General features: G+C 38.7%; 1 protein-coding gene across 2 annotated transcripts in view; it reads left to right on the top strand.

The window, feature by feature from the left end:
* MAP7D1 (MAP7 domain containing 1) overlaps positions 1-13,270 on the top strand; it is a 78,395-nt gene that overhangs the window by 47,927 nt on the left and 17,198 nt on the right. Inside the window, exons 3-10 of one of the 2 annotated variants that reach the window (XM_072136810.1) lie at positions 6,109-6,177; positions 7,895-8,058; positions 9,751-9,865; positions 10,606-10,716; positions 11,968-12,090; positions 12,177-12,316; positions 12,535-12,668; positions 12,748-13,052. In XM_072136810.1, the coding sequence (XP_071992911.1) occupies positions 6,109-6,177; positions 7,895-8,058; positions 9,751-9,865; positions 10,606-10,716; positions 11,968-12,090; positions 12,177-12,316; positions 12,535-12,668; positions 12,748-13,052 (1,161 nt within the window). The remainder of the gene's footprint in view (positions 1-6,108; positions 6,178-7,894; positions 8,059-9,750; positions 9,866-10,605; positions 10,717-11,967; positions 12,091-12,176; positions 12,317-12,534; positions 12,669-12,747; positions 13,053-13,270) is intronic. The other variant, XM_072136811.1, reaches the window with a different exon arrangement.

The raw sequence follows: 13,270 nt of genomic DNA, 5'->3' as shown, positions 1-13,270 counted from the left end.
ATTTAGTGCCATTCCTCACCAGCAAAGCACAGCAGGCATATAGCCAGATGAGGACTGATGACGCTGAAAATTATAAAAAAGTCAAAACTGCAATTTTAAGACGATACAACATACATACAGAAACCTTTCGCCAAAAATTCCGGACCTACAGTTACCAAGATAAAGATGGACCTAGAGAGGCCTACACCCAGCTGAGTGAACTATGTTCCAAGTGGATTCCCCCAGAGGGCAAGACTGTCCAGCAGGTGTTGGAGACCATCATCCTTGAACAGTTTCTGGAGGTTCTTCCTACACCAATGCGAATATGGGTAAAGGAACATCAGCCTGATAGTGGTGAGCAAGCTGTGACACTCGCTGAAAATTATCTGCTTGCAAGGAAAGGACTGGTCCAGAAGTCAAGTGTGGTAAGACCTTCTTTCAATACTATCACTGATAAGCCAAAACATGAGACTGTAAAATCTAAAGGTCAGCATAAAGACCTTACTTGCTTTGCCTGTGGTAAAGCTGGACATTATGCTAAAGACTGTACCAATATAGCTAGCAAAAAAGTTAAAGGGTCTGCAGCAAATTGTGTTGGACATGTGAGAGACTATTTACAACCTGTTACTGTTAACTCCCAGACTGTGACTGCACTGATTGATACTGGGAGCCAGCAGTCTCTGATAAGATCAGACTTGGTGGACTCTGCTAATACTACAGGTCATTTGTTCCTAACCTGTGTGCATGGTGATAAAAAGATGTACCCTAAAACTGTGATACCTATACAAATAGCTGATGTAGAAGTGTCTTTAGAAATGGGAATTGTCCCAAAATTGCCATATCCTGTGGTTTTGGGCCAAGACCTACCTGGTTTTTGTAGCATGATTAAAAGTGACAGTGTAACTTCTGCTGTGACCACAAGGTCTCAAGTTAAAAAGGTGTCTGATGCAGAATCTCTGGGTGACATATTTCCATTGCACGATGATGTTTTCCATGGTAGTGGCAAAGGTCACCTTTCTAGGAGAGAAATGCGCCTTTCTCGTGCGAAATGGCGGTCTGCGCATTCTCTCTTAGAAAAAGGATCCCTAAAGTGGGAAAATATGTCCGTTAAACAAAAACAAGATGGCACCCTTGCTTCAGCATTTTCTCAGGTTAAAAATGAAGGGGAACCCAAACAGTTTCCTATGTACACTTTAAAAAATGACCTCTTGTATAGGGTTTGTGAGCATCCAAAGACAAAAGAAAAAGTATGGCAACTTGTGGTTCCCTCTGAATACAGGGAGTCAATTCTGAAAGTAGCTCATAGTATACCTCTATCGGGACACCTGGGTAGGAATAAAACACTGTCAAGGATACTAACTCGATTCTTTTGGCCTAAAGTACATGCAGATGTTGCCAGTTTTTGTGACTCTTGTCCTGAATGTCAGTTTGTTTCCCCAGGTAACAAAAAATGTAAGCTGATCCCTGTACCTGTGGTTGATACTCCCTTTGAAAGAATAGCTCTGGATATAGTTGGACCTCTTGAAAAAACTAAAAAAGGTAACCAATATATTTTAGTTATAAGTGATTACATGACCCGCTATCCAGAGGCTATTCCCTTAAGAACTATCACCACAAAAAGAATTGCAGAGGAACTGATGAAGTTTTTCAGTCAGATGGGTATTCCTCACACAATTCTAACAGACCAAGGTTCAAATTTTCAGTCCAACTTAATGAAGCAAATCCATCAGCTTTTAGGAATCCAGGCAGTAAGAACTGCTCCCTATCATCCACAAACAGATGGCTTGGTGGAGCGCTTCAACCAGACGCTTAAAAGAATGCTTTGCAAGTTTGTGGAACAATATCCAAAACAATGGGATCAGTTGCTCCCATATGTTTTGTTTGCCTATAGAGAGGTTCCACAGGCATCCACTGGTTTTTCTCCCTTTGAGTTACTCTATGGTAGAAGACCAAGGGGACCACTGGATGTGATCAAAGAACACTGGGAAAACCCTAGCCCAGACCAAAAAACCTTAGTGGAGTATGTCATCTCAATGAGGGACAAACTTGCCGAGTTAGCAGAGTTTGTGAAGGTCAATGTTACAGATGCACAATCCCACATGAAACAATGGTATGATAAAAATGCTAAAGATAAATGTTTTATACCCGGGGATAAGGTTCTACTGTTACTGCCAACATCTGATAACAAATTGCTAGCAAAGTGGCAGGGACCCTTTGATGTCTTGCGTCAAACTGGTCCAGTAGATTATGAGATTTTTATGCCTGGCAGGGTTCAGGAAAAGAAAATCTTCCATGCCAATCTACTTAAAAAATGGGTTGATAGACCAAATGTGGCCTGCACAATTCTTTCAGAATGTCATCCAAATCTTCTTGATCAGGCTTATTCTATTCTGTCCCCCGTTAGTTCTCATGTCTCTGATATTCAGAGGGGAAGTGAACTTTCTGATGACCAGAATAAAGACTTAGACCATTTGTTGCAGAAGCATGAACACACCTTTGTCTCTACACCAGGTCACACCAAGTTAGTCCAACATGTGATTGACACTGGTGATGCCAAACCAATACGTCAGAAACCCTACAGGGTGCCTGAAAAACTGAAGCCTGTGATGGACATGGAAGTTCAAAACATGCTAAAATTAGGGGTCATTGAACCATCCTGCAGTCCTTGGTGCTCCCCCATTGTTGTTGTACCCAAGAAAAATGGGGACATTAGATTCTGTATTGATTTTAGAAAACTCAATCAGATCTCAAAATTTGACAGCTACCCTATGCCCCATATTGATGACCTAATAAGTAGCTTGGGAAAAGCCCAGTATATATCTACATTTGATCTGACTAAGGGCTATTGGCAGATACCACTTGAAGGTAATTCCCGTGAAAAAACAGCTTTTGCCACCCCACAGGGCTTGTTTCAGTTTACCTGTATGCCATTTGGCCTCCATAATGCCCCTGCTACATTCCAAAGGCTAATGGATACAGTAATCAGACCACACTCCTCATACTGTGCCTCTTACCTTGATGATGTCATTGTCTTTAGTTCTGATTGGAAGTCTCATCTTTTGCATCTGGAAAATGTCATCTCAGCCTTGGCTAAAGCTGGACTTACAATCAATCCAACAAAATGTACCATAGCTCAGAAAGAAACCTCTTATCTTGGATACATTGTAGGTGGTGGGAAAATTAAACCAGAAATTTCAAAAATCACAGCTGTAAAGGATGCCCCAACTCCAAAAACAAAGAAGGAAGTGAGGTCATTTTTAGGGCTGGCTGGCTATTACCGCCGATTTATTCCAAATTTTTCTGATTTAGCCGCCCCTTTAAGTGATCTTACAAAGAAAACAAAAAAGAACCTTGTGGAATGGACACCTGAGTGTGAAAAAGCATTTAATACTTTAAAAGAGAAATTGTGTAGTGCACCTGTATTAAATAACCCGAATTTTACTCTGCCATTTCAAGTCCAGGTTGATGCCTCAGAAAGGGGTATCGGGGCTGTTCTCTGCCAAATGCAGGATGGAGAAGAACATCCAATTCTGTATATTAGCAGAAAACTGTTCCCCAGAGAACTAAACTATTCTACAATAGAAAAGGAATGTTTAGCCATAAAATGGGCCATAGAAAGTCTACGTTATTATCTATTGGGTAAAGAATTTGTGTTAATTTCTGACCATCATCCTTTATTTTGGTTGAATACAATGAAGGGTAACAATGCTCGTCTAACACGTTGGTACTTGGGCTTACAGCCTTACCGGTTCTTGGTACAGTACAAACCAGGGAGTCGGCATAAGAATGCCGATCACTTATCCCGATTTGGTACCCAAGTCCAAGAGAACTACTTTGTGGAAGGGCAAGCTTCCACTTAAGCAGGGAGGAATGTTGAGGGGTGAATGGTGAACTGTTTGTCTTCTCTGTGTGTTTGTAACTTTTCTTCTTTTTCTCCTCCTGCTGGCCAGCAAACCTTTGTCTCTGTCCACTATTGTTTCACCAGACAAACCAGTTCAGCAGCCACCACTCAGCATTACCTGATCTTACCTGTGTGTGTGCAAAACCTGAGCAGAGGGTGAGCTGGGGTTATATAGCTGCATCTGATTACTGCCAGGTGATGCTGAGCTGAAGCCATGTGGTTTATGTTTGCATTTCTAACTTTGGTTACTTTGTGTATATTGTAAACTCCCCTTTTATTTTTATATTGTGTATTATATTGTATTGTGGCATTATGTATATTAAGTAAGAAATATATCTTTGTGTGATGTTTGTTGTTAAAGGTGCAACCCAGGGGTGTATCCCTTTAAAACTCAAGGGAAATAGTTGGGTATTTAATGACACCTGTGTGTACATGGATTGTCTCTAGGTCAGAGTGTCTGATCTGACCACAGGGGAGCTGCTTGTTCCAAGGTAGCTGCAATCTATCCCCTGAATTATCAGCATTTTTGTTCTGTACATTTTATTTTTGTGCAAATAAATGCAAGCCTTTTCTTTGGACCTGAAGCCTGAGTAAAGATTTATTTTTTTTTAACGGCCAGAAGACCCCACATCTCAACATTTTTGTACAGCAGGTTTTAATTTTTGTAAATGTATGAAAACATTATAAAACCTATACAAATTTGGTATCCCCGTGATCAAATTGATCCAATGAATGAAGTAGACCTGTCTCTTGAGGCGCACAGTGAAAGCTGTAAAAACCAAGCCCACAAGAAATGGCGCAAATTAGTTTTTTCATCATTTTCCCTGCATTTTGATTTTTTTTCCCACTTCCCAGTACATGGCATAGAATATTTAATATTACCACTACGAAGTGCAATTTATTACGCAGAAAATAAGCCCATACACAGCTCTTTACGTTGAAAAATAAAAAAGTTATAGATTTTTGAATGTGGGGAGAGAAAAATAAAGACGCAAAAATGGGCCTGGTCCTTAAGTGGTTAAAACTGCTTCTTACACAAACTGCTTCTTAAATCGTGCTCGTGGAAATTAGCAGTGTATCCAATGAAAGAAATTATCCTGTCCCTTTGAGGTAGCTTTTAGCTTCTTTTTGATGTAGGTACAATTTGTCATAAAGTATAGCATCCGTTTAATATTTCGGTCGCGTTTCGGCTCTCCTGAACCAGGCTCAGGAGAGCCGAAACGCTTCTGGAATATTAAATGGATGCTATACTTTATGACAAATTGTTACCACATTAAAAAGAAGTTAAATGCTACCTCGAAGTGCCAGGACCATTTCTTTCATTTGGATACACTCGTTTATATTGCGGTATACATTGATCATAGGTTTCCAGGTTACAGAATATATATAGTGTGGTATACATATGTTTGTAGGATTCAAATTTCTGAATATTTATACAGATCCATAACAGCGAGACCAAGGTGTAAAGGAGACACTTTTGGACTTCTTATGGCTATGAATTTTGCACTGGTAGCTTTTTAAAGGGAAGTTGACAGCAGAAACTGGCCTAATAAACCACTACCATTATATTGTCAAGCAGCTAAATAACTTCTGCATCATGTCTCTTTCATGGTCCAGTGTGGTGGCATCATCCAGAAAATAAACTTTTGAGGTGAGGTGAAAATTGGTTGTATAAAGTCACAAAATCGGAGAGCTCAATACTAAAGTAAAATGACCCCTTCCCAGAACACCCCCTTCACTGTAATTGATGGCTCTGCCTCCAGGGACATCATAACTCTCCAGAAATCTGCCAAATGATGTCACTCACAATGAAGGGGCAATTCTGAGCTTTGTAGCTTTTTACCTTTTCTGGATGATGCCACCATTCTGGGCCATACAGGAAATATTATCTGGAAGTGTTTATCTGCTTGACAACAAACTGGTAGTAATGTATATTTTTGCCTACATGTTCCCATTAAAGTCTGATTTAGTCCCTGTTGTGGTTTTCTAGTATTATATATTGTTACAGCTTCGGAGCAACTCAATACAGAGATCTTGCAGCACAGCGGTGTGAGGGCACATACAAAGTGGTCCAGGAATGGTATGGATACACTGTTCTTCAGGACTGCTACCTAACACTGTCTACTGCCGGTTGTCATCCATTAAGTGTTGTCATTCTTTTATGGTACAATAAGTATCCACAGATAATTTTAATGTACTAGAACATATCTTTGAATTTCCCCCCCTAGACACCCAGAAAGCAGAGCAACGGCAGAAGCAAGCGAAGGAAAGGAGGGAAGAAAGAGCCAAGTATCTGGGTGAGGTTTTTTTTTTTTTTGCTATATTTTTTATTGTTGAAGAATCAAAACAACACATTACGTGTTATTATGCAAGTGTTATGCTGGAGGTTTTGTGAATCCCATCAGAATTCTTTAAATTTGCCCTTGCTGGGAAAGCTCACAAGTCAGACACATGAATATTTCATTTGCAGCAGAGGCTAAACAGCATAAATATTTCACTTCCTCCAGACACTTCAGGAAGAAGAGAAGTCATTTTTTCACTGTAGCATCATCCTTGACGTAATCTCTTTTATCCAAGAGGTTTTTTTTTGGTATCAGCATACCCTGCATACTGCATCCAATTTATACTGTATCCAAATTTATTATAATGTCTGTGAATCAACCATTCAAATTTGCATTGTAAAGTTGTCTTAAAGGGGTATTCCCGTATCAGCAAATTAATGTTATTGTTTGTATTATAAAAAGTTATTACATTTTCCAATATACTTTCTGTATCAATTCTTCATGGTTTTCTAGATCTCTGCTTGCTGTCACTCTATAGAAAGCTTCTATGTTTACTTCCAGTGGACAGACCTCTGACCATTGTCACACAGGTGTACAGCTCGTTATATCACATGGCTCTGATAACTCTCTATGACTCTAATGAGCCGTGCACCTGTGTGACCATGGTCATATTTCTGTCCACTGGAAGTAAACATAGAAGCTTTTTATAGAAGGGCAGCAAGCAGAGATCTAGAAAACAGTGAGGAATTGATACAGAAAGTATATTAAAACATTGTATAACTTTTTATTATACAAACAATAACATTAAGTTGCTGAAATGGGAACACCCCTCTAAAGAAGATGGTCATAATTAGTGTGCTGAAGCTCTTCTAAATAGATGCACCCATAAATCTATGCTAATTATTTGCTGGACTGTGACCTGTATAAGAGGAAAGAGGATTACCACTTGCCCAGTATTTTAATGTGTTGAGATGATATTTTGACAGTGATTCTGATCCCGAAATCTTATCTAGTTTGACTCACAAGTGTGTTAGGTGTGTTCATTCTGTCATCTTTGCAAAATAAAATTTGATACATGGCACAGAATGTGGCTGTTGGCAAGATCAGATCTACAGGATTTCTGGTTTCTGACACCAAGAGGCTGGCAAGTCACTATTTAAGGGAAGGATTGGATAGTCCAGCTTTCTGACATAGAGCCAACTTCTATGAGATTGCCGGATTAAACATATTGATCAGATTCCTTATTATGTTTTTATGTTGGCCCATAAGCATTGATCTAAACCTACTGCAGAACTTTAAGGCGGTTCCCCCTGCATCTCTGCAGTCCCCAATGTCATACTGCAGATGTCCAAGGATGAAGGGATAGAAGAGGCTTTGTATGACTATCTCTGCCCTATACAATACAGAATGAATAAGTCTTTTGATGTTAGCGTCTTTTTTAAGTTTTTCTTTTTTTTGGTTTACATGTATAATATATATGAAGAAAGGTGACCCCCTTATTTCACAAACTGTTAAACTACTGCATTTACTGTAATATGTTATTAGGCACAACATAAATTTCCAGAAATAGAAAAAATGGAACCATTCGTTTTGGAGCTGATGATTCTGCAACACAACAGAAAATATGAATTGTTTTTTCTTTTATATCCTTTGTATTTGGCTAGCCCTGGTAGTGATTACTTGTCATCCAGGCCCAGCAATATTTCTAACCCAACTTTATAACTACCTCCAGCTGCCAAGAAGAATGTGTGGCTTGAGAAAGAGGAAAAGGCAAAGCAACTTAGGGAAAAACAATTACAAGACAGAAGAAAAAAGCTGGAAGAACAGAGGCTCAAAGCTGAGAGGAAAAGAGTCATACTGGAGGAACGGCAAAGATTAAAATATGAGAAAAATAAGGTATGCCTCTTCAGCTATAATGTGTAATAATAAAAATATATAGACAGTATTCCCTGTGAAGTCACTAGGTGCAGTATAATAGATTCTTAATCCTGAAGCCTGTTCCTTCAAACAGTATTACCAGAAAATCCATCTGTGAGTGGAATCTACACTTTTGTATATTGCATAACTCTGCTGATCTATCTAGACGACGCAAATGTCTAGAAGGATTATAAGGGAGGGCATTGTTCACCTTTTATTGACATTTTTTTGAGTTCATATATCTAACATTTCACCTAGACAGTCATAAACTTATTACACATAAGATTACTGATATTGCTTCAAAGAATCCACAACTCTAGTTATTATTAGCTGTGGGAAAGACTAACTTAAGATTGCTAGTAAATGTTTACTCAAGTTGGCAGTAGAGGTATTTCTCACCTGTTGACCACATTTATAGCCAGACAATATTTATATATTGAAAAGCTCAGGATGGCAAAAGGTAGTTTGAATACAATAAATAGGTTGGATGTAAATTGTGTAAAGTCATGGACTCTCCTCATTTCAGAATGAAGAAGATCTGGTTAGTGATGTGTCTGGAAGTTGGACCATCAATTACTGTAAAAAGGGCTTTTTGCAGTGAGGAAAGCTTAACTTCAGTGTTTTTAACTCTCCGCCTCCTTGACTTTATACAACCAAATTACATGTCACTTCAAAGGTTTTTTTTGGACAATGACACAATGCTGGGCCATGAAATAGGCATGATCTAGAAGGTGTTCAGCTTCTTGATGACATAATGTTAGTGGATTATTACATCAATTTCTGCTGACAGCTTCCCTTTAAGTCAGAACTGGTATATTTTATAATTTTAGCCCTTGTTACAATTGGATTTTCAAAAACTTGTGCTGTCATGGGAACAAGGATTATCAATAAATCTTCATTTCACACACCTTACAGCTGATCATTGCAGCCTGGGACTAATGTAAATTATCCAGACCGCTTAACTCGAGGTCAGAATGGTCTGTCTGTAATTTGGGGTCCTCTGTATGACAGGTGTCCTTGAGTGGGGAACCACCTCTACTCGATTATGATATACGGACATCATATATCATAATATATAATACCTGTCCCTCTATGGGTCAGAATAAAAAAAAGCAACGTTGTTGGTGCTGCTCACATTCAGGAAGTCTTAAGTTGTCATTGTATTACATGATGTACAGTGAAAGGATGCCGTATAATGCTACATTCAAGCTGACTGCATCTTACCAAAACAGAGTAAGCCCTTTGTAATGGATGGCAGGAGCAAGGTGTGATCAGCTGCTCAACAGGGAAAATGCATTTTGAAAAGATTGTGGCGACTCCCCTTTTATTTTTAAATTTAACCAAAAGGTTCAGCCATGACTTCATTTTAAACTTTAATATTTTTTTAGCTATTTTTATTAGTATTAAAGAAAATCTTCCAACAAAATGAAGCACGGTAAGCCCGCGACACATATTCCCTTATTTTTTTTTAAAACTTGATTTTAGACAGAAGGAGGTCATAGATAACAAATATAAGAAGAACTAATGAGTATGTTCCCCTCGTTTGTCAAGATTTTGATGGTAGATTTCCTTTTACATATGATGGAATGTGTTTAAGGATAAAAGTGTGATCGTTTCCTTTACTAGATCTTTTGTAAGTGTTTGTGACTGTATGATATTGTCGACTCCTAGGAAAAATATGAGGCAGCAGTTAACCGGGCGAAAAAGAAAACCTGGGCAGAGATCCGCCAGCAGAGATGGTCCTGGGCAGGTGCTTTGAATCAGAACTCTCCAGGACATAAAGGAGGTAAATAATAGAAATAATGCATTATCTGGTAGGCCCAGTTCACACTTCCAATGGAGGTTTTCCATTTGCTATTATGTTTTCAAAGACTTTAACAGACATTAAATACTAAAGGTAAACAGAACATCATTCATCTTCCATTCTCTATAGGGATACATGCACTGAAATATAGGTTTTGTAGTGTTTCCATAATTTATAGAAAAGATTACACTGACTGCAGCACTATTTTGTCCACTTTAAATACCGGAAGACAGTGTGACGGAATCTCACAAACACATATGTGAACACTGCTTAACAGCCATATTACGTCACATCTTTGTGTCTGGGATAGACATTAGATTTCTATTGGCAGATCGCATGATAGTTTTTAGGGTCCAAACACCATCTAGTGTTGATATGGAATGTTAGACCTTCTCCCAAAGTCTGATGTTCTATTGGGAAACAAACAAAAGGATTGTTATATATGTTGTTTCCCCTTGAGATAAAAGTCAACAGAGCTCTCTGAACGCTGCTTATTCCCTACTTTCTGAAATTCTAGCATTCAATTTCAGCTGAGCTATACTTGCATGTTGAGAAGGGAGCCTGGAGTTAGAGCTTTCATTTGGATGGTCATTTGGCATCCAGGTACACTCCTGTTGTGATGTCTTTGTAACTCCTGGGGCTAATCTGCTCTAAATATATATGCATAAAATCAGATACTTATTGTACTGTGTTGTTCTTTTTGTTTATGTCTTAAATTTTAGCTGTAAATAGATGCTCAGTGTCTGCAGTAAACCTTCCCAGGCATGTAGACTCAATTATCAACAAGCGATTATCTAAATCTTCTGCTACCTTGTGGAACTCGCCAAACAGAAGTAAGTGTTGTGGAAGTTTTCTAATTCTGCCCAGTGTCGGATCATCCATGTAGTGGAACACCCAGCCTTGCGTAATTCTGACATCTTATACATCAGCATGCCTTGGAATTTACAGTGCAATTTGAATGAGAGGTTTCTTGCTTGAAGATCACAAAGAAGTTCAGGAATTACTGCAGGACAACATCGGCTGGGCAGTCATTTTGGCAGAAGTCTTTTATGACCCGTTCATTTATACGGGTGAAAAAGCATGTATATCAGCTGCTGCTCAAAGACTTTACTCTGGATTACTTTCTGCTTCTGTGGAATGTAGCTAGTTATCAGATTCGCCCTCCCAAATATTTCCAGGGCGGATAGCAGAGGAGGAAGTTTGGTCATTGTGGAACTGTGTAGTTTCTGGCCTTTCTTTTGTAAACATCTGGCTGTACTTGCCATTGGTCTTTGAAGTTTGGGAATAGGATTGCACTAGAGTCACTGGTATATCTATAAAAACCATTTCATGTTTTCACTATAATTTAAAGAGTGTAATGGCAAGGGCGAACTTTAGAAGAGGGAGAGCCCTATACTTTAATCATTTGTATATATTACTTTTATCACTTATATTCTCTTCAGGTTATCATAAGAACCGTTAACATAAATATCACCAAGATGAAAAAAGGCATAAAACACATTAAAATAAAATTTAATGTATATTATAATACTTTATCATAGCTACTCTGGAAACTGTGGGGCCAGTTTGGGTGCAGGTCACCAACTTTTTACCAATTTTTTAGTCCTCATAAATCTCCCAGATATTGCACCAAACCTATCCTGTGTCAAATAACTGTTAAGCCGCATAAAAGAAACATCACACATTGTTGAATTTTTTAAATAAATCTCCAATAGAGGCTACTTTTTATAGAGTGCTCTAATCAGATAAACAAAACATAAAATAAATTTGGAAAAAGGTGGAGAAAAATTTAAACCACTTTCCTATATTAATAAAATATGTATTTACTTTTGTATAATGCTATTAAATGTAAAATGTATTTTAAGATCTTGACTTTTTTAATAATATTGTCCAAACATTTATTGAAATTTGTTTGGCACTGTACCCCTGATCAATGTGGTTTGTTTTTTTATGACCAATTTAGATGTTGATTACTACACAGCATGTCTTTTCATCAGTAACCTTTACTATTCTCTGTTACCATACTAGTGTGTGTGTGTATGTATGTATGCATGTGTTATGTTGACCTGCTTATCTCTTTGCAGACAGGAGCTTACAGCTGAGCCCATGGGAGAGCAGTATTGTTGACCGACTAATGACACCCACCTTGTCCTTCTTAGCACGGAGCCGCAGTGCAGCAACCCTCCCTGGTAACAGCAGAGACTTGAGTAAGAGTTTCAGTAGTGTGTTTCTGTATCTACAGTGTTTCATCAACTTTGTGTGTTCTTATCTGCATATTTTACATCTTTACCAGGTTCTCTTGTATGTCCCCGTTCTGCCTCTGCAAGTCCTCTCACCCCGTGTAACAATCACAAACACCGCTGCTCAGAACGTCGTAGAACAACAGCCGCCAGTCCTGACATAACACCTAGGAAGAGGAGTGATCCATCCCCGGTGAGTAGCATATTCATCCTGTAGCCTTCATTCTGGTCAAAAACCACACAGACAGATGTATACTAAATATTTCATCAGACCCACATGAACCCATTAAGATCTTATGAAATCATTTCCGCTTTTTATGTTACTATCTGTGGAACCGAGGAATTATTGATATGATTTCCCTATAAATATGTACGGTATGGTTTTAGTTTATCAATTCTTGCAATCCCTAGAAAAAGAAAGAAAAGAAGGAGAAAGACAGAGAAAATGAGCGTGAAAGAAGTGCTCTAAGTAGGGAGCGTATCATGAAGAAACGCCAGTCGCTTCCAGCAGCCATGAGCCGAGCATCACCCACCCCTGATAAAAGGTTAGCTGACAGCTGAAGAAGAATACACTTCTTTCTCCATTGTGCATGCATTTTTGATGTTGTCTCTACTTCTCTGCAGCTTGAGATCTAAAAATCGCCCGTCCTCGCCATCTACGCCAACCAGACGCCCAGTTTCACCATTTCCAAGTACATCAGCACCACTAACTCCAAAACAGCCTTCTCCAAAGGGTGTTCAAGTGATACCCAAGACTAAAGTCAAGGCAGAGAAACCAAAAGAAGAGAAGACACCTGGCAAGGCAAAAAAAACAGAACACCACAAGGTTGACAAAAATAGACTACCATCCCCTTCGCCTCAACTAGAGGAAACCGCAAAGGCCCAGGAATTGCCAGAAAGCTCTGCTTCTAGTTCAGCACCAATTATAGGTTTGTATATAAAAAACTGTAGCTTGTATACCTTTTAAAGGGAATGTATCTGTGTGTCATATGTGTATATGTATGAATGAGTAAGATATAATTGTAGATTTTTTCTTTTATGTACATGGCTATGGGGGCTTGCCATCTTAACAGCAGTAATTCAGTCAAAGCCAGAAAGAGATTTGAGTGATTGTTTTGTAGAAATGGGAGGGAGTATATAAATTTCT

Source organism: Engystomops pustulosus, chromosome 2 (assembly GCF_040894005.1).
Source record: "Engystomops pustulosus chromosome 2, aEngPut4.maternal, whole genome shotgun sequence".
In the NCBI taxonomy this organism is placed as follows: domain Eukaryota; kingdom Metazoa; phylum Chordata; class Amphibia; order Anura; family Leptodactylidae; genus Engystomops; species Engystomops pustulosus.
This window is presented reverse-complemented; position numbering and strand designations above follow the sequence as displayed.